The sequence below is a fragment of the Diuraphis noxia genome, unplaced genomic scaffold (genome assembly GCF_037042655.1).
Source record: "Diuraphis noxia isolate RWA-SAM2 unplaced genomic scaffold, SU_Dnox_SAM2 contig0001, whole genome shotgun sequence".
NCBI classification, from domain to species: Eukaryota; Metazoa; Arthropoda; class Insecta; order Hemiptera; family Aphididae; genus Diuraphis; species Diuraphis noxia.
Window position 1 is genome coordinate 33882113 of NW_028301711.1, and position 22508 is coordinate 33904620.

The 22508-nt window shown below is 27.0% G+C and overlaps 3 protein-coding genes across 4 annotated transcripts; all 3 read right to left on the reverse strand.

Annotated features, from left to right (window-relative positions):
* Positions 1-1318: 1318 nt before the first annotated feature.
* LOC149060582 (uncharacterized) lies at positions 1319-2482 on the reverse strand. Its single transcript, XM_089229671.1, has one exon. The coding sequence runs from the start codon at positions 2480-2482 to the stop codon at positions 1319-1321; it is 1164 nt and encodes a 387-aa protein (XP_089085797.1).
* A 7594-nt stretch (positions 2483-10076) lies between these two features.
* Rint1 (RAD50 interactor 1) lies at positions 10077-14729 on the reverse strand. Of its 2 annotated transcripts, none has more exons than XM_089217159.1 (12): positions 14445-14729; positions 14122-14363; positions 13889-14062; positions 13668-13799; positions 13315-13588; positions 12968-13193; positions 12750-12909; positions 11554-11704; positions 11130-11344; positions 10706-10871; positions 10511-10644; positions 10077-10352 (listed from the first exon to the last, which is right to left on the reverse strand). In XM_089217159.1, exons 1-12 carry the CDS (start codon positions 14571-14573, stop codon positions 10325-10327), a joined length of 2031 nt encoding a protein of 676 aa, XP_089073285.1. In that variant the 5' UTR covers positions 14574-14729; the 3' UTR covers positions 10077-10324. The 2 variants fall into 2 exon arrangements, with proteins under 2 accessions (XP_089073285.1, XP_089073284.1); XM_089217158.1 differs by having other exon boundaries at positions 10077-10423; positions 14445-14728.
* Positions 14730-17582: 2853 nt separating this feature from the next.
* ScsbetaG (Succinyl-coenzyme A synthetase beta subunit, GDP-forming) lies at positions 17583-22136 on the reverse strand. The gene is made up of 10 exons (XM_089217147.1): positions 21779-22136; positions 20391-20472; positions 20195-20327; positions 19987-20086; positions 18935-19087; positions 18637-18817; positions 18310-18568; positions 18099-18233; positions 17897-18025; positions 17583-17833 (listed from the first exon to the last, which is right to left on the reverse strand). Exons 2-10 carry the CDS (start codon positions 20460-20462, stop codon positions 17721-17723), a joined length of 1275 nt encoding a protein of 424 aa, XP_089073273.1. The 5' UTR covers positions 20463-20472; positions 21779-22136; the 3' UTR covers positions 17583-17720.
* Between the last annotated feature and the right edge of the window lie 372 nt (positions 22137-22508).

A 22508-nucleotide genomic window follows, 5' to 3' on the forward strand; every position in this document is an offset into this window, starting at 1 on the left:
ATATATATATATAAATACAAATAGACAATAATAAAGCCCAATGAGCGACGGTCTAGAATTCTGATCACTGTATTACTGTGTATAAGTAAATATCTAATAAAAAATGTCCAAACGCTGGAAAACCATTCAAAGTAGGTACATAGAAAAGCACTTTAATACGTTCAAGAAATTTTACACAAGTGAGGAGGCATGCCTTTCTGTAGTCAGTGAATATTTGCAATTAAATGTATGTATATAAATAGTTGAAAAATACAAAAGTCCCTACTTTTGGTATTATTATTTAAGAAAAATTAAAATCCATATTTAAAAAGCTCTTGGTGTATAGGTACCTACCAAGTAAATTAAAAAAAAAATCTTTTAAACACCAAAAGTCCGCATGCCTTAAAACTGATATACATTTTAAGTACAATAACCATTATATTTATTTTCTTTATACATTCTTTAATTAGTAGTAGCAAATTATTATTATTATTATTATTATTATTTTGAAACCTATTTTATTCCGACAACCTATGCGTCTGTTATAAATGTATTTATTGTTATTATTTTAATACTTATTACTTATAAGGTTCATCTTATATGTTCATTAATGATATATATGTTAGTGATACATAATCTAAATTAGACTGTTTAAGCCGTTTCCAGTATTGCCTACTATTCTAAGATATTATCTTTATTTAACACATCGACGGACAGTTTTCATTTATCTAAATTCCCATAACCTACTTTTAAAACGCACTTATAATTTATACATATTTTATCGTATTTAATATTAATAAATAGCAATAATAACATCTATAACAGATACCTATTATGTGTTATAATATATAAATATCGAGTGCGGAGTTGAGGTGTTAAAAAAAGACCTTGTATGCATAGTTAAGTTGATATATAATACAAAATGGCCAAGATCCGTTAGGTTAGGTTGCACCAAATTTATAATAATGTGTCCAGACGAATGTAAATATTGAATAGGTACTTATCAAACATTGACAATAAAATATATGTACTTTTTTCATGTGCCACTATTTGGGTGTCAGTTAAAATCGCGAAAAAATAATCGCGAAAGTCAAAATCGCGAAAAAAAAACAGCGAAAATAAAAATCGCGAACGGTTTTAACAGCGAAAACAATAATAGCGAAAATTAAAATATTCTTTTAAATATATTTTTCACAAAAACCTTACAATACGTCAAAATACTATAAAAAAATACAATTTAAATTTGATATTTTTCCTAAAATTATAATGTGTAAGTATATGAATTTAAAATATTTGAAAAATTGAATAAATAAATAATAAGAAATACAATAAATAATTATTAAATTTGATACTTTAAATTATAGGCAACACCCCTTAGGTATTCTAGTCTGTCTCTATTGTCGTAGTCATTAACTAATTCTTTAAGTGTATCCCTTTTGCGTTTTCTGGATGGTTCAACAGTACCCGCTATGTTCTGATTTATTTTCATTTCATTTAGGCTTTGTTCCTTTTGAATTGCTTCAATAAATTTCCATATTGTTGGATGACATGAACTCAATAAGTTATTAAAGCCTCTATGCCATCCTTCAACATAATTATTTGTTCTTGGTAAACCAGATATAGTAGACCTAAAGCAGTTCCACAGTGAAATAGGGAATCTGGGATTTCTCCTTCTACGTCTATTTGGACGACCAATCCATGTATCCTCAAAATAGGAAATAAGTGGTTCTAACACGTCTTCATTATTAGTGTAATACGTACTTTCACACAATGTTTCAAATGCGTCAATTACGTCATTTTCCGGAACAAAAGCCAAGGCAGACAAGTAACGGACTTGCAATGAAAACTCTGAGTCTGCTTTATACTTGTCTACCATTCCAGAAATAGTTTGGATTTTTCGCCAAACACATTGTGTTTGATGAAAAAAACAGCCGTTTTGTTCAGTATTTGGAAATTGTATTTTAAATGCGTTTAATGAGCTTTGTTCAAAATCAGTCATTATTGTTTTTGGATTTAAATTAATATTATGTGTTTTGATTGCCGAAAATAACCTTTCATATGAACTTTGCGTTTTATCTGGCATTAAAGCGAAAACTACTGGTATTACCAAATTATGCTTTATAACATGTATTGTGTATACTTGTGTAAATAATGGAGGACAAGACTTAAAAGTTCCATCTGCAAACCAATGATCAGATTTAGACAGTAAATCTAAATTTTCTTTCGTAGCAAACACTAAAATCCGACTTTCAACTGGTTCAATGTCATTAATTAAAAATGTACGACCATCAATAGTTTGGGAATATTTATCGGGTATTGTTATATCTGTGATAGTAAATGGGTTAGACGGAGCAGAACTATTAATTTGTCGTATGCGACACAAAGTGCGTTTAATATAACTTACTGGAGGGAGAGCTCCGTGAACGGCTTGTGAACACAATGTTGAGGCTTCTGAAACGATCTGATGTGGATTATCTTGAGATGACAGAGCTCGAGTTTTCATTTCGTCTATACAAACACGTATTTCAAATTCTAAATTTGAAATAGTATGGTTATGTTCACTAGGTCCTTTTACAATTTCGTCGTTTCTTAAATTAAGGCGCGATTTACATAGTTCTTCAGTACATCTCCAATACACGGTATTTTTATATTTTTTGTCTAACCTATATAAATAACCATTATATTTAAGTAAATTTTTGTTTTTTTGACTTTTTATAAACTCCATTGCGAAATTGTTACGAGTGAATAATACTGTACGAATATGGCAACGGCGAACGGACGAAATGCGGACTGGTGTGACTGATGATTTGTACAAAGTACAAAATGACATTGATTATCTATTGGTATCATTATTATTATTATTTACTATGACAAAGCTTGACAGTTTTTAGGTTTAACTTCGGCATATCTTTATTACGTGATCCAAAACGCAAGATTACAAAATTACATTATTGATTATCTATATTACTATTATTATAAAGGTATACCCACTAACGAAAATAATTTCTTACTTGTCGCTATTATTGTTTTCGCTGTTAAAACCTTTCGCGATTTTTATTTTCGCTGTTTGTTTTTCGCGATTTTGACTTTCGCGATTTTTTTTTCGCGATTTTCACATGGACTCCCACTATTTACCTGTTTATTTGTAGTTTTGTAATTTGTATACGGGATGTCGAGAAACGTCTTCTCATTATTCAAATGTAAAATGTGTTATTATGTGTATCTTACGTTAAATCTATCAGTTTGTGTCTTCAAATATATTATATGGGTATTCGGTAGCTTAAATATAATATTTTAATATTAAAAATTTATACATAAATACCAAATACCACTCACTCATTCACTCACTAATAGTTAAACATCTCAAGACCAACAAAACGTACGAACTTAAAATAATATGTTCTAATGGTTTGTTTAATGATCTGGGTGCGCCATGACAAAGGATTTTCCAATTGTGCAATTTAATTTTAAAGAGATATAGTCCAACAGGGATCTTGAGATTCACGATGGAAATTTTTGAAATTTTTTTTTGTTTATAAAAAGTTGTCGTTGGTTACATTAATAGATAAGGTAAAAGTATGAATTACATTTTCTGATTTCGACAAAAATTTCAGAGATTATTTTTAAAGTTATCAAAAAAGTTTCGAGAGTAATCTGAACCTCATACATCTGACAGCGTTAATAGTTTAGTACTAATTATATACTGCTCGCAAACTAGTCTCATTTCCTACTAATTTCCTGTTTGGCATGGGCTGGGCAGAATTTAGAACAGATGGCCGCCCTAGGACCTTTTAAATATGCCATTTCTTCCCTCGGGATAAAAGTAATATGTTTTACAAATACATTTATTTCATTACAAACAAATTAGGTAATTATAGTAATATTAAGACAAAACGACTAATTAGTAATTATAAATTCTAATAAACAATGAGACATTTTTAATCTTAAGATCAATGTAAAATTTTATATTATCCATAACAATTTATGGAGAACTTTTTTGATGAAAACTGTCGATTATATCATCAGATTTTTACCACAAAGCATTTCAAATTCAGAATCTGTATGTATCTGTAGTATTGATGTCGCATTTAATCTATTTGACTATTTCAACGAAGATGCGATTTTATACTCTTTTTAAAGTTGTAACTGAACTAAATTATTAATCAAACTAACTGCACAAATTATTCACAGCAATCCATGCAGATAGTACCAACATACGCTGTACCAACAAGATTTAGAAAATGTACTGAGTAAGGGACATAAATGACAAACGAAATAACATTAAATATCTTTAAATCTGGTTTGAATGCCAGTGTATGTCCCAGGCATGTTACTGGCATTATTGCAGTGTTTGGAAAGAACGTCATTCATGAACATGCGTTCACACGTTCACGTTCATATAGTTAGTGAACGATACGCGAACGTCGCTCGTTTTTTTTTACAATAGAACGTGAAAGTGAATGACATTTATATTTTTAATTAATTTGAACGATTTTAAAGACGCTCAATTTATTTACTATTTAATAAACACAATATGTATATAATTTAGATTTTTTAGAAAATGTATATGCTCTAAAGTCTAAATTGTTTTTATTTTTGGGTTGACACCTATAATATGTTTATGGATTTTTATACAAACTTCTGGTAAACTATTTATAAACAAAAAATTAGATGAACAACCATATGAACGCGTTCATTTTTTCAAAGAACGTGAACGTGAACGCGTTCGTTTGAAAAAACATGAACGTGAACGAGTTCCTTTTTTAAGGACTGAACGTGAACGTGAACGAATTCGTTTTTTTGTGAACCTTCCGAACACTGCATTATTGTGAGATTGATATCGGAAATTTGTAATATTCAAATTTTTAAGTGTACACAAATTGCATCAGCAAGTTGCAGTTCAGATTTATGCCAAGTATTGACAGTACACTTTAAAACCCGTTTTACAAGAGTCCCATCTCTTGAAAGGTATATATTTTATGAATTATGATAAAGGACAGCTAATCAATATGGGATATGCCAGGCATTAAATCAACACTTATCAAAACATTATTTTTAAACTTTGGCTGTTTTGTAATTTGTGTAAACTATCCGTTTGTCCTGTGAAGACAAATACGACGTGATATCGCTACCAATTTATCGTAATGGCAAGTTACCTCCTATAGAAAGGGATCAAATTCTGCTAAAAGCTCTAATGACATAATAAAATGTCTACTACAATACGACAAAAATTTTTCTTTACTGCCTTTTAGTGGTAACTTACGAATTACTAAAGAACATATATTAGCAACTATTCTTTTTAAAATATTTTTTGAATATTTTGTGTCTTGATCTAATTGCAAAACAATTTTTTTGGATTTTTACACCTGCAGTTATCCCCTTTTCAATTAATCCAACCGTTGATGTTTTATATAGGAGAACTTTCGTGCTCATTTACTGTTCGTACAGCATTTTTCCAATCGTTAAAACCAATAGTTAATAATGTTGATCTATTCGTTCTTCCAAAGAATCGATATGGTGCACAAAACACTATACCTACAGTAGATTTCGAAAACACTAGTTATGGTCGTGACTGTATTTCATAATTTATACGCATTCTAATAAATAGTGATTTATTTAAAATCTATTTTCATCAGGGACTATAGATTACTCTGATAACTTACGCAGTTACATAATTGCATAAAATATTAATTTTTTTAATTTCTTAACAACATTTACCGTTCATAAAAATTTTCCGGCCTAGGTGTAAATCCGGCTCTGAGCTTGAACAACACTAGACGGAATAGCTAAATATTATTATATAATCGGACGTGTCTTGACTGACTCATCGACTGATGAACGTAGAGTCTAATAACAGCTTAAGACATAAAACGTCTACGGTACTTTACATACCACCGTTATGCAAGTGACAATTGCTCACTTGAAAGTTGAAAGAATTTTCCAAATCTGCATTTTAAAATGGTATTTGCAAAAGTGTTTTGGGATTCACGATTGTCGATGGAAATTTAAAATTGTTTTATTTTGTTTATAAATAAATGTTATTATTAATTACAGATTATAAAAGGAATAACTGAACATTTTCAAGTTTTGTACACCACTACAGTATGTAAGGTAATATGTGTAGTATGAAATAACAAATTGAACAAATGTTGAATCATATAAATACAGTGTAATTTTCAACGGGAAACAAAGGTTTGCAAGATGCAAAGGTTCAGTAATCCTATATAGTGTAACTGAAGTTCAGTTACACTATATAGGATTTGCAGCAAAAAAACTGCATACTGGTGGAGCTGGATTATTCAGATAGTAACTACATTTTATACTATATACTTACCAATATAGTATATATAATAATATTATTTGCGTACTGTATAGTGTATATAGTATATTATAGACTTATAGGTGCCTATGTATTGACTGTTATAATATATGTCATGAATAGCAAAATATTTAAAAATGTAATGATAAATACGTTACACTATTTTATTACAGTCAACAGTACATAATCATCATCATATTATACACAGATGAGTATAGCTTTTTTTAAACCGTTTTTAATTTTCAAAATTTTAACGATAATTTCTGTTTGTAAAAAAATTAATATTCTCAATAACCAAACTAGGCAATTATCAAAACATTTGTCTAACTGGTATTATGTCGTATTTATCTTTACATCTTTGAACTTTATAGCACTACATTATAATTCATTACCTGTAGTCAGGGATCGAAACCGTTTCATATTTTAACGGTTTCGGTTTCGGTTTTTGGGAACGGTTTTCTAAATTTTCTGGTTTTGGTTTAGGTTTTAAGATCGGTTTTTCAAACTTTTTGGTTTTGGATTCGGTTTCAAAAAAGGTTTTTAAAAAAATTTATCGGTTTCAAGAACGGTTTTTGAAAATGTTTGGTTTTGGTTTTTGGAACGGTGTTTTAACGGTGATCTTAATTTCGGCATAAATGGCGTACCGAGGAGAAGAATTTGGTCAATATGAATCTGCCTTACTCTAAATTTTCAAAATATATCGGACCATGGCTCGATCTTAACACAGGGTTCGGCTCCACTGTATATTTAGTATGTTTACGTATCACGAACGATATAAGCCAATACTTGGGAGCGTACAGTGATCAAAAATTTAAAAATCGTTTGTTAGGTGATATTATCTGCCTATCAAATTATCACTTATTTTTAGAAAATGTATAATGGATGTTAAACTTTTTTGTCTGTTGTATTTATATACTTTTAAGGAACCTTGTATTAAATATAATATATAAGCTTTTATAACATTTTGCAATTGACAATTATAACAGATCAGCTTTCAAAAAAGATATCGATAATTTAAACTTCTATAGATAAGTCGATCAAATAGAGCTGTATTTTTTTTTTTTTAGATTACCTTTTACCTACTTAATCAAGAAAATTTTAGACAATAAAAATATGACAATTTGTTCCCCAATGTTATCCAGAAAAGTTTTTTTTTACTTCTGACCATTATACAACGTAGTAGTAACTAAATTCACTTTTAAACTAAAAAAGATGCTTAGCATAAAATTCTCCAACTATATAAAAACACACACGCACACACACATACACATCATTGGAAAGTTAATTATTACTCCGCTCAAAATCTAAAAATCAACGTTCTATGATATCGAATGTATTTGTTTATAAAAATAAATAATACAGTCTGTATACAACTGTTTATTTAGATTATTTTGAACCAACATAACGTATTTCCGCTTGATGAATGATATGTGTTTATGATAAGTGTGGAAATGTTAGCAAACGTAGCTTTACAACAATAGGTCATAGGATATAACATAGGTACCTATTGTAAAGCTACGACCCTATTATAACTTATGAGTTTATAACACGATAAATCTTGACTATTTATCTTGTAAAACCCGTGGACATCTATAGGAAAATAATCTAATAACACGCAGTTTACAAGTTTACTTGATCATTGATGATGATAAGTTTAAAACTTCAGCGGACTTTTCGGACGTGCGCCTCTGGAAGTTGACTGTTTGTTATTATTTATTGTGAAAACTTGTTTTCTAAAAGCCTGCAACTGTTTATGAGTTAATAATAATGGCACATACTACACGAGGAACAAGCTTTTTTTAATTCAGTATCTATTGTATAATATACTATAGTACTATAATACGTATATGGAAATATACGATTATTTATCAATGGGATACCTACTAACGAGATAAAACAAAAAACCGTAACATACAAAATGCCAAGTTCTCTACAAAGACTTGCGTGTTTCATTTCAGATATTAAATTAAATTTAGCACTATATAGGTACCTAAGTACCTAACTTATAATATAGTTATACTATTTATAGTGAATGAGTAGCGTTTGAGTACCTAAGTTTTGTGTTTTATATTTTATTGTAACTTGTCAGTATACTAACAGGAACCTACATCTTTATACTTGGGCTACTTACTTACGTAATAATAATTTGCATAATCTATGTGTAAAATTCAATTTTATAAAACGATTTCAAATATAGGCATTTTATTAATTTTATTTAATGAACAAAAATGTGAATGTTTATACATAAGTATTATAATATGATATTATGTTAACTAATTAGAAATTAGTTTTAGGTTGCAATATTTCGAGTTCAGTCTTTTTCTATGATCTACATAAAAAATCTATTTGAAAATTAGTATTTGATATTAAATACAAATATTTTGAGAATGTATTTAAAGTACATACTTTTTAATTAGGTACTTTTGAATGCTATTTACAACATATATTTTGAGTAATAAATATTGAATATTATTAATTAAGTATTTAACAATATTATCAATAAGGTATATCGTATGTAAAATATAATATAGATATGTTTGTTAGACGAGGCAACTGCCTAAAACTACATTTTAATATTTTATTACGTAGGTACCTAAATAAAAATGTTTGTTTCATAGAATAATATACTAATATCAAAAGATAAAATTACAATACTAAATATTGTATTTTTTTAAAAATATTATTCACATATTTTTAATTTATTAAAATTTTTAATTACAATTGAATTAAATACATATAACTTTTATTAGTAAATGCAAGTGTACACTTGTCCCAATAAAAATTTGTACAAATCTTTAGGCATGACAATAAATATGTTGAAGTAAGTCCTTCGTATATATTTCATAAACATTGTTTAGATATGTAAATTAAATAGTTAGTTTTTGGTAATTCTATGTAATACGAGTATAATATCCTATATGTATAAAAACTACATAATATATAATCAATATAAATATTTTTAGTAACTATAATCCAATCTGGTGAACATATAATATACCATTAATAATTAAAGATTATTATGATGATAAATATCAAAACTTGGTTAAAGAATTTTAAAAATATTAATGTTTAAAAATTCTATTGCATAAAACAATTAAACCACACCCAACATGTAAGTCGGTACAAGAAAAAAAGGATCAAACATAAATGATGGAGCCTGGAAAACAGCATATTTAGATATACCATAACCACTGAGATTTGAGCACCAACACAATTTCACACAGACCTAACTCAAACAATTTTATAATTTTTACTTAAATTAAACAATGATTTTATTTTCTGTTGAAATTATCTTTGATTATTTTTAAGTTGTATGTTGTAAGTATTTATACTTATTTTTTTAAGGTAATGACTGTAGTCAAAAACAATATTAAAAAGACTTCCATGTTCAATGAATGACAATATGAAATTTCAGATTTCTTAAAATTAATCTTTGTTGTTAAGACTGTCATACCGAAAAATTTTTGATCAGCAAGTTAAACATATTGTTAATCAATTTTAATTCACATGTTGTATCAATGAAAAACATACCCAAATATAATATAAAGAATTCAAATATTTTGTAGTTTGTAAATAAATTATGTAAAATTGTTACCAGTTAATGTTAATAGTTAAATTTAACTAGAAATAGGACCACTTGGACTAACCTTGAGAGAGATTCAGGATATAACATTTTGAATATTAAGGCAGAAAAACCACAAGGAATTGGGTTAATTTGTATTCAATTACCGGCAGTACCTATAATATAAATTATTAACAATATTATATAATGCAATAATTAGAAATCATACCTACAAATGTATGCGAATATATTTTCCGAAATTCAAAAATGTATAGTCATATAACATATTACATTGCTTTATATTATTTGAAGGAGTAAAAACATAATTTCTGATCAATTTACATGATACAAATATTTTAATTTTTAAACAAACATAACAACTTATATTTAGCACATACACATTGATCATAACATCATTAAGCAAACTTAATTTAAATCATCCCATTTCAAGCGCATTTCCGTGTTCAATACGACGCAGCAGTATTTCTGAAACTTCATTCTGTTTTAATATAACTGGTTTAAAATTAGGTTCAAAATTTAGAACTCTAGAAGCTTCTAATAACCTAAAAGTTATTATTATTTGATTATGTATGTTTACATTAATAGATACATACATTTTTTGATATTAAATTAAATGTTTTTATTTTTACCTTTCAATATAAATACTAGGTTTAGCTGTATATTTTGAGAAAATGGGAAGAAGTTTATACCGTACATCACATAGAAAATGTTGAGCACCACCTCTGTTGAACATATTGGCTAACAGAATGTCATTGAAAAGAAACTGTAACAATAGAAAATAATTCATTAAGTTATCTTAAATAGCTCACAAATGATACACTAACCGATGATATCTTAGTAGCTAATATTGGCCAACATTTATTAAACAAAGAAGTAGGTAAACTTTTGTTTAATGTGTTCAAATTTTCTGCTAAGGTTTCATACATCATCCAACCACTGTCTGTAATACTGTACTTATTTTCATCAACTAAAGAATCCATTATATGCCATCTAAAAATATATTTTGTAAGTTAAATTTATGTGATTATAAAATGTATTAGACATTCCAGCTTGTAATCATTAAACATTACATCATTAAGTATTCTGGTGTTGATAATTGAGGATAAAAATATACAATATTTATATTAAAACTATGAATAATTAATGCTAATGCTAATTTAAAATGTAAATAGTAAATAGTATTATTTATTATTATAATTGATTCTTATTAAAAAAAATGTTCTTAAAATATTTCAAACTTAAATTTACCTATCACGTTTATACTGTTTTGAATTATATTTAACTTTAGTCATAATATTTTCTGTTAGATAGTTGAGTAAATGATCTATTCCTGAATTGTATAATCTTATTGAATCGTCAAATACTGTGTCTGCAGTTTCTAATATTTCTGTAAACTCACTTTCACTCCTACTTCTCACTTCATTTTCTAATTCACATTGATAGTTTAATAGAGATAAAAAGTGCTAAAACAAAAACCAAACAAATTATATAAAAACATTTTTACTTTTTAGTTAGAATTGTTAATTTATAAAATAGTTTAACATTATAAAAATATGTATAAAATGAGTTACTTATTAATAATTTTCATACATTTAAAACAAAACTTAAATTAATTCTTATTCTATTTTTCTTTTTACAACTAATAATTATTAATAATTTTATGTTCACGAACCATATTTGTTCCCCAATTGTAAAGAGTGTATGATATGTAATGCAATGTACACAGCATTTCTAACAAATATTCACTTGATTCAATTTCACCATCAATTATATTTTGTCTAAATTCTTCCAATAAGTCATTTTGCAGTTTTAAAAACTGAAGTCTTTAAACAAAAATTATTAATTCATTAGAATAAAACTAAAATAAAAAAAAAAACTAGGTTATTGAATAAATATAATCTGTGCAGTAGGACAGGGATCTTTAAACTACAGATCACAAACAAGCCATTACCCACATGACAGTAAAAATTTAAAAATATTTATACTAATTTAACAGTTAATTAAAGAATGATTTTATTGTTTTATCAAACATATCATTATAATTATTTTTTTAAACTTTTGTTTAAAATATGCTGATTGGAGATATTAGAATGAAAAGAGAAATGAAAATCTGTTTCTGATTATCGAGTTTTTAATGAAAAGTGGTCGTTGGATTACTAAAGACTTAAAGAGTTAATTCAAAATAATTATGAAACATAATATTTGACCACAATTTAAAAGTTTGCTCGGTAAATAATTAAAATAACATAAATTACAGTTACTCACTTAAAAATAATTATTCATTCCAACAAAATGATTTTTTTTTTTTTTAATATAAAATAATATTAATAAAACTTTTAGATAGATTAGTTTTTGTATTTCAAATATTATATTCACTAAAACAGGAATTAGGTTTATTTGTGGCAGTTAAGTATACAAATGCATAACTAATGTAATTGAAGAAATTAATCTAAAAAAAAAAATGATATTTTGAAAATTATTGGTCTTTAAACTAACACTGTTCCTTGTACAATTTACGATTTAAGTAATAAATTGAATTCTCAATCTAATAAAATACAATGTATAAAAGATTATAATTCATAAAAAATAAGCAATTTACAATTTAATATTAAAATTAATACTATCTAAATGAACATAATTTGTAAAACATTTTTTTAAATGTTTGTATAACATTTCTATAAAACTAAAATTTGTATGTGTTTGTATAATTTTATATAACTTTTAATTTTTTATGACTCTTGAACAAATAGATTGGGAGATACTTGATATATGTTTTAGGCCATATTATATAACATATTATAATAAGTAGTTTCAAATTCTTAAAATGTTGTTTATTTGAGACCAACTCAAAATTATAAATATACCTACTTGTGTCTAGGTTGACGAAGTATACTATATCGATCGCTCATGGTGTTTAACAAAGTTAGAAAACTATCCGCACATACTGTCATACAATACTGACTATCATAAACTAAGATCTTCCATTGTTCTTTGTTTTGTATAATTTCATCCATTTTTATGTGAGCATCTTAAAAATATCGAAAAATTATAGATTTTATTAATAACGTTTAAAATATATCACTTACATTTTCGTTCCATATTAATCCATTTAAAAAATATTTGAGCTTGAGTTAAGACTTCTGTAACACTTGGATAATCAATTGGATAACCATAAACTTTTCTTAGTTCATGTTCAAATGCTAATGTTTCATCCACAATATGTGAAAATACTACATCTTCCAGTTGAAAATGTGACAAATCTGAATCAAGTTTAACTACTACCAGCTGCAATAGCCCTATAATAAAGTCATACTGTAAAAAAAAATATAAAAATTATTACTAATTAAGAAACAATAACATTCAAAATAAGCTATGATTAATTTTCTGATGTTGCTATAGACTTATTGTTATTAATATTAATCATATCATCTACTTGAGAATCGACAGCTCTTTTTCCATTTTCTACATAGACTGGGCCCAACCAATCCACAACAAATGTTCTATAATCTCTAATCCAGCTCAATACTCTAGATAAAAACCATTCAGGCTTATCAGGTTTATTGGTCTGTTTTTTTCCAGTGAAATGGTAAAAAAATCTTTTTCGAAAAGGTACTATTAACATAATAATTGGCACGGTTACATGAGAATAATGTTCCAACAATGGAGACGTCTGTAATTGCTCGTTGATTTCACTAAAATCATTTTTTCTAATAGTGCAGCTAAGGATTTTTAAATATTATATGAACTGATTATATATATATTATTGTTGTTCATACTAAAGGATACGGAAGTTGAACTTTTATTAACATGTTTGCTAAACGTTGAAACTGTTGTTTAAAGTTATTTAATTTTGCATTATCAGTTATTTCGCTGATTGTAAATGGCCAGTTCATTTGTTTTAGAGTAATTTCCATATCTCTAAAAGTAAAATTAAATGTAGGTAATCATATACATTGTTTTTATAGAAATATATTAATTAATTCCTATTATAGCGAAACAATTCTTACTCTGAATAATATTTTTCAAGTATGCTGTGCCAATAATTGATTACTCTGGTAATATAGGAAACCAAATGTTTAGATGGAGCAGCACTCATAGCAAGACTGAGTTCACACAAAATGTTATACGACTTAACAGCTTCAATATCACGTTTACTCATCAAATCTGTTCTCATTTTGTTGCTAAAAATCATTATATGTCACTCTACATTGTGTTCCAAGTGAAACAATTAAACACATACCTTTTGGAAGCAATACATTGAAGACACGTAAAGTACGTCATTCGATTACATTTATATTTTAAATCTTCAATCAACTTCTGAAATACGGTCCTAATACTCTCAGTCTCCTTCTTGAACCTAGCATATTTTAACTTGAGCTGTTCAACTTCTATTTTCAACGAAACAATTGACAGCCGCTCCTGTTGCACCTCACTCAAGGTCTTGACTATGTTTGAGTTTGGCCCAATCACTTGGGAGTTGATCTACACAATCAATATTTATAATTATACTCTTAGGTATACTGAAACAAATTTCCTATTAGTACCTAACTGAATTCAACTTACCTTCTCGACAATATCATGTTTTCTTTTTAAGAGAACTTGTTTATACACCTCGCACCGGGTTATAAGACCGTCAAAACTGTCACCCAGTTCTTCGTTGATTGCTACCAGTTCAGGTAGATTGTTGGCCATTTTGTACGACGGCTAGCAACGATAAATTGGTCGAGGTAAAATCAAGTAGTTAAAAGTAAATTAAAATGCATTTTATTCATTATAAATCGACGCCGATTCCAAAAGATTCGTAATAACCGTGTAGACTACACGTAGTAGTTTTGTAAGATAATTCAAATGTTTTGAATACAAAATCACTGATAACGTTATCATACTTACTACACGTTGACGTTAAAACTGCTTGCCAGACAAATAAGTTGTCCTACAAATTATTTGTTAACGATATTTCTACGAAATTAATTTGTTCCACGGGCCACGACTCGTTTAATGATAACAACAAAAAATTATATTTTACAAATTTATTATCCGTCATGTTTTTAGTTTTTTTTTTCACTATAAATTATTTTACGTATATTACATATTATGTTCAATCCATCATTTGATTTTTGTTCCACAATATAGAATTTTTTTATAATTTTTGTAATAAGAGTATAGTATACGTTGTTTTCTTCTTACCAAATACTTTAAAATTTTAATAATTCAAACTTCAAAGTATATTTTGATTTTATAAGCTCACAATATGGCAAATTGTATTGTTTATGTTTATAATAAACTTTAAAATAAAAATTTGGGAAATAACCTACACGATTTTCTTGATAATATTTTTACTTTTGAATTTGATGATACCTAGATAAATTCAGTATAATATTAAAAATAATAGGATAAAACAAAATAATATGTAATATTATGCGTTTGTTTTCAGATGTCGTGTCATCTTATTATTATATGAAAATGAAATATTAAACGCTAATGAAACAGAATGAACTACAAAACAGCCAATTACTGTGAAATAAAAACTAGGAAGTGTCTTGGTAGACCGTATTACTTTGTATGGTAGCTTTAGATGGAAAGTTAGTAAAATAAAGGCGTTGGGATATTGTTGTTTCATTTTATTTGTGTTTGATTACTCAAATATAATTTGTGGACCTCCAAGATAAATGCATCATGTTCTACAAAAGGTTACGAGAGAGTGAAATGGACTGTTTATTATTTAAAAATAAAATTTAACACAAATTTGTATAGGTTTGTAAGAATGCTTTTGAAATTTCAAATTTTCCGAGAACAAAATGCTATTGTTGGGATGTTTGGTTTCTAGTTAATAGTTAGATATTTTTAAACTCATCAATGTTGATAATCTTAAAATCTAAATCACTTTGGTGGTTGAATTGGGGAAGGACGTAGGGAGACTGAGCTACTCTTCATTTTTCTTCATATCATAGCGTACCCCTTTATTATATTCATCAAGGATTATGGTTACCATTAGATTTATTTACTTTGGAACACTAATTGTTCAACTTTATTTTTTTTTCCAATTCAATCACTGAATCACTAACATAATATGGTACATTACAATTTTTCTAGATCTGTAACCAATATTACAAATAACAATATTAGGCCTTTTATTAAAGATATTTATTATTAATTTGTATGTCAGTTTGTCAATATCTTAGTATTTTTGAAATCTATTACATTACCTAAATCAGAAATGCAGGATCATCATTAGTGTATAATTATTAGGCAAGTTATAGGTTGGTTTAGAGTGGAAAAATATATTATATTGATAAATGTTAGTTAGACATATAATTAATTAAAATTCAGCAAAACCTCTATGTAGTGGACAACTATGATGAACTAAAAAATGTCCACCAGAAGTTGTCCACTATAGCAATGTTGAAAAAACTTCTACATAGTGGACATTTACAAGAAATTACTAAATTTCCCTATAGGAAGACATTATAAAGAATTGTTCATACATAATATACAAATTCAATATACATACATTGCAATTGGTACATATAAATTTATTATTTACTATATACAAGTACAATATGTATGTATTTAAATGTGGGTAAAAAAAAGGTTTAAAGTTTATGCTTAATTAAAAAATCTGTAATCATTTTTGTGTAAATTTTTCAGTTTTCTGCTCTTCATAATGATTTTAAAAATTGGCTACTATTGATAATGCAATCTCTTTATCTTTATTTTTAAAATATGTTTTTAAATTATTTGTTTTTCAAATTTCTTCAAATATTGGATTATGAATCGACTCACATTAAAATAATATGAACGAAATCTGTAGAAGATAAATATAGTTATTTCATTACATAAATATTTTTTATCTAAACATGTATTGTGTTCATTAATGAAATTCTTAATTTTGGTACCAGTTTTTAGAGTCCACATCCATTATTAGGTGGGTCCACTAATAGATGTTTCACTGTATAATAAAACTTTGATAAATTTAAACAGCACTGAATGTTTAATAAAAAGGACTTATTTAAAAATATTATGTGACGGCATTCACACACTTAACCTAGATTCTAGATTTATTGAACTTAAATATAGTTAACTGTGTTTAAATAAAATAATGAAAAACATAGAGCTAAACTTGAGTATGATATATAAAGGTCCAAAGCTGTAGTCACCAGCCACTGTTACAATAAATTTCATCAATGAAATTAAAAAACTATTTTATCAAGAAACATGTGGAAAAACTTGTATATCATCTACTTTTTATGTTTGATAAATTACTAAAAGTTTTCTCTTAAAAACATGCCTCATTGCATTGTAATCAGTACAATAAATAATTGCCTATTTTGCTATATACTACGCTTAAACTATCATCAATAAGAATTCAGCAGCAACTTTGTTAACATAATTTTGCATGTTTTTGAGTATTATAAAAATCTCTTTATCTAGTAGGGTAATTCAAGTTTCAATATAATTCAACATTAAAATATTTCAATATTTGTTGAGCGATGGACATCATACTTATCCATTATCCATCTACCATCTCTGCCATACAACATTTTATTACATAATTAAATTTAATTATATCTCTAAGTTGAATTTTATTGATAATAAAAAATAAAGCATGGGATAGAAGATTTTTTTGTCTTTTTGATTATTTATTGTTTATGAAATCGACATAACTTTTATCCTATTAAATCTTTAGTTAAAAAAATAGAATAAGTTTAACAAATCATTTATTAATATTATAAAATATTGATATATAAAATAAATTTTTGAAACCAACAATATAAGTTAAAAATATATATATAGAACTTGATACAAAATATTTAAAAAAAAATTCTAATAATTTAAATCTTATTTTGTCAGAGATGAAATAGCCTTTTTGGCTGCTTCATCGAGATCAGAAGCAAATTCAATGGATAATCCAGACTCTTCCAAAAGTTTCTTGCCAGCAGACACATTTGTACCTATAAGAAAAATAAAATAATTCTAAATAGGTGTAAAAAAAAACATTTAATTAAAAAACTTACCTTCTAATCTTACAACTAACGGGACTTTTAAATCCAACTTTCTTGAAGCATTTATTAAGCCTTTTGCTATTGTTGCACAATTTACAATTCCACCAAACACATTAACTAAAATCGCTTTAACAGATGAATCTGTAAGAATTATTTCAATTAGTATTTAGTATAATGCATTCCAGAAAATAAATCAATTATTTAGAATGTTTACCCAATGTCAACAGTTTGAAAGCTTCATATACTTGATTTTCATTAACATTACCCCCAACATCTAAGAAGTTGGCCGGTTCTCCACCTCGCAATTTAATTATATCCATAGTAGCCATTGCAAGACCGGCTCCATTAACTACAAAAATTAATAAATGGAGATTTTTTATTCGACTGTATAATAGTGTACTGGAACATAAGTTTAAATATTTTACCTAGACATCCGATATTTCCATCCATACCAATGTAATTTAAGTTATGTTTATTAGCCATCACTTCACGAGGGTCTGATTCACTTGTTTCATCCAGCTCAAATATTTCTTTATGTCTGAATTGACTATTATCATCAAATTGAATTTTAGCATCAACGCATACAACTTTGTTATCCAAAGTTTCAACTAATGGGTTAATTTCTATTTGAACTGCATCAACAGACAAAAAGAATTCCCATAATCTTTTTATTTCATTTGCTGCCTATGAAAAAAAAATAAAAAAATATATTGTAATATTTAGTATAAAAGTATGAATGGTATAATACTCACCACAGATGTCAATGGTTCATTAAAATTCAAAAACTTGGCTACATCTAAAGCTACCTTATCAGAAATACCTTCAAATATGTCAATAGGAATTTTTTTTATTAATTCCGGTGAATTAACAGCAACATCTTCAATATCCATTCCTCCAGCTGGAGAAGCTATTAGTACTGGGCCATTTTGACCTCTGTAAGCATAAACATTCAACATTCAATATAATATATTTAATAGTTTTGAAACAAACACAAATATTTTAGAAAGTATACACCATTTATGTTAGATTTAATTCAAATATTTGACTTACCGATCCATCAATATACAGAAGTATGTTTCCCTTTTAATATCAACAGATTCTGCAACCATAACTTTGGAAACTAATATTCCATCTTTGGGAGTTTGCTTAGTGATTAACTTATGGCCTAACATATTCTTTAATAAATCATAAATCTTTGTCCTCCTAAGAAAATAAAAATGTATGATTAAAATTTAAAAACAGACAAAAAGAAAAAAATTGTTTTTTTTTCAACATAAATACAGTAGTCACTCGATAATTCAAAATACGCCATAAATTGAACTACACGCAAAGTCCCCAGAGAAAACCTCTATAATTAGAAGAAAATACATGTATTCCAGTCCCCTCGATAATTTGAAATGTCTGTTGGTGGGACGGACACACTCTACAATTCAAATTTTTATTCCACAAACCTCTATAATTCGATTCAAAATCTTACGATCAGTAAGTTAAACAATGCTATGGACTAGATTATGGCCAGCAATTTATTACAAAAAAAAAAAAAAACAGATTTTTTTAACATGTAAAATATAATAATATAGTAGATAAATGTCAATTAATAATTTTAAAATATAATATGTATTTATAAATGTAATATGGACATACATACAATTTTTCACCTCTTTTTAATTTGAATTTTTTTCCTTCGATTATTTGAACACTCGGTAAATCGAAAACCTTTATAAATCGAATTTTTAACTCAGTCCCTTGAATTTTGAATTATCGAGTGACTATTGTTATACATGCGCAAATCTTTTTGACAGGGTGGTCCAAACCACACATAATTTAGATACTTAAAGCGATACTAGATATATTATAAATTTTATTTTTCAATGTGTTTAATTAATTAATTATTATCATTGAACATTGTAATATTTGTATATTATTTTAATTATTAAAGTTTCATGGTAAAAATGTATTTGGTCACAATATATATAACAAGTATGGTTTAGAGAGTTGGACATGGTCCACCTGGCCTACTTTGTACGGTCGCCTATAAATTACAAAATATTGAATAAAATAAATTCATAAATACAAATTTTTGAATTTAATAAACTACTTACTCCTTTGTGACATGAACGCCTCCTTTGAATCCATTACTGAAATGGCCTTTTCCTCGCCCCCCTGCCAATACTTGAGCTTTTAATACATATTCTTCTACATCTAAAATATAAAGTATAATAGTACAATTCAAAATAAACTAAATTGATACAAAAAAATTATGTTATCAATTCATAACACTATTTAAACATATTGTCCTGAACTACATACCAAATGATTTTAACAAATTGTTTGTTTCATCTGCATTTTCCACAATTTTAAATTTTTGAACCGAGACTCCATGTTGATTCAATAAGTCTTTGCTATGACATTCTAATAAATTTAAATGTCGAGCTTGAATGTTCTACAAAACAATAACAAATATATGCAATAAATATTTAAAATTGAAGCATTGAGATAAAATTACCTTTAATGGAAAATATTGAAGATATGTTTGTGAAATGTTGCATTTAATTATATGTTTCATGAATTGAGACATTGTTTAGTGTCTGTAAATTGTAATAAGCATAAAAATAATATGATTATTAAAAATCCTTATCATTAGTTGGAAAGATTTATTTTTATTAATAGGTAGGTACCTATTGTCATTTTTAAGTAGTAAATACATAGCAAATAATGTGAGCTATTTTACTTTCCAATAAGTACCTACTAAAAGTTAAATTATTTTAATGTATATTAAAATAGAAAAATGTTATCAATAATATATTGAATGTTCCAATAAATATAAAAGACCGAAAATTTCATTTGTTGGCTTTCCAAATTAATTAAGGTAAGGTTAGGTTATGCATGCATGATGGTAATGGATAATAATAATAGTAATGACAAACAATGATTAAGTATGTCATACTTATTTATATATTTTGTAAATAAATTAACAAAATTTAATTTTAATAATAAAGAGCCTTCATGCTTAGAATCTATATTTTGAATCATACTAACTATAAATGTATCAAATGTATATAATTTATTTTGTATATCTATTATTTACCAATAATTTACAATTCTTTATAATATTATGATTACGTTTAGTATTAATATTTAAAGTTAAGAAAAAAATATAAAAATGTTATTTTATCAATATGGACGGTAGGTGCCTATTATGTAATGCATATTTCTACATAGATATATCTAAGGTGTTTCAACTTTTGAATAATTATGCTTTTTTAAAGTTTATTCCCACTCAAATATCCCCCGTTTAAAAAAAATAAATAGTCATAATTGCATATTATTCTGCATTTATTTAAATCTTTAAATTTTCCTCAAATTTTTAATGTATATTTATGCACATGTTTCATTGTGTTTCAGTACATTAATTATAAAGCCAAGAAAAAATGAGCAATTTGTAAAACAAATCATGCAATTTAATTGTTACTTTTAAAACTAATAAAGTGTGTAACGGTCATGTCTTATTTTTTATTTAGGTATACTCAACAATTTTTAAATAGGGGTAAAAACTTATGGTTTTAACAATCTAAGATAGACGGTAGATTAAATGAATCAGCAGAAATAAAATAACAATATTATAATATTTTTAGCATAGTATGTAAAACACAAAAATACAAAGCATTGTCAAAAATGTAAGAAAAAAATAAATTGTGACCATTACAGATGTCAAAGTCTTAGATCACTCTGACATGTATTACATGTTTACAATTTTTTAACAATAATAACACAATTTATCAGTGCCCTGTTCGATAATTGGCCTGGTAACATTCGACTTTAAAATTCATCACTATTTGTGAATAATTAAATAAATGTAAATATTGACGTAAATTAATTATTCTTAGTTCTTACCTTGGCAAGTTAACTTATCAGCCTTATGGAATATAGAATAACGTCAATAACTTCGTGTTACCAGTGCACTTGTTCTGTTCACATCGGTAAGGCTCAGTAAGTAATTATTAAAGACTTGTGCTTTGAAAACGAAGGTATGTATTGAATGCGGAAGCCGGAAAATCGTAAAAGTTTTTTTTCTTATCTTATCAGCAGCGGTTGAATAATTTCTTTTACTTGTTTACGCAGCAGTTACCAGTTGCCGCTTGGTTTTTTTTCGCGATAGGCCGATCACAGTGCAGCGTTTTACGTCGAGTCCAAAATCTCTTTACTACTGAGTTTTCGTAATATTCTTATTGGTTTGAAACACGGTGTAGATAATCTACATCGTGATTAAAAAAACAATCGTTAACAACACTATTCTCGTTTAGATTTTTTTATGAAACGATCTACCGGCGGCGGCAATTCCAGCTGATCGCACACTAGATTTCGGAGTTTCGAACATGGGTCAACTACTATTATGCGTTTTTATTGCATATACGTTGCTTTTAGGGCATTTTTGTAGCGATCTATCAAGCCGAGCACTATAATATTTATAATATTGTTCGATATAGGTACTTCATCGTCACTTCGACGGCAGTGTTTAATATTACATATTACTGTGCCAATAATTGTGTAATGATCTCTCATTTTGGTTTTACAAACACTTTTGATAACCGTCTGTTGTTCTAACGTTTCGACACGAGAATAG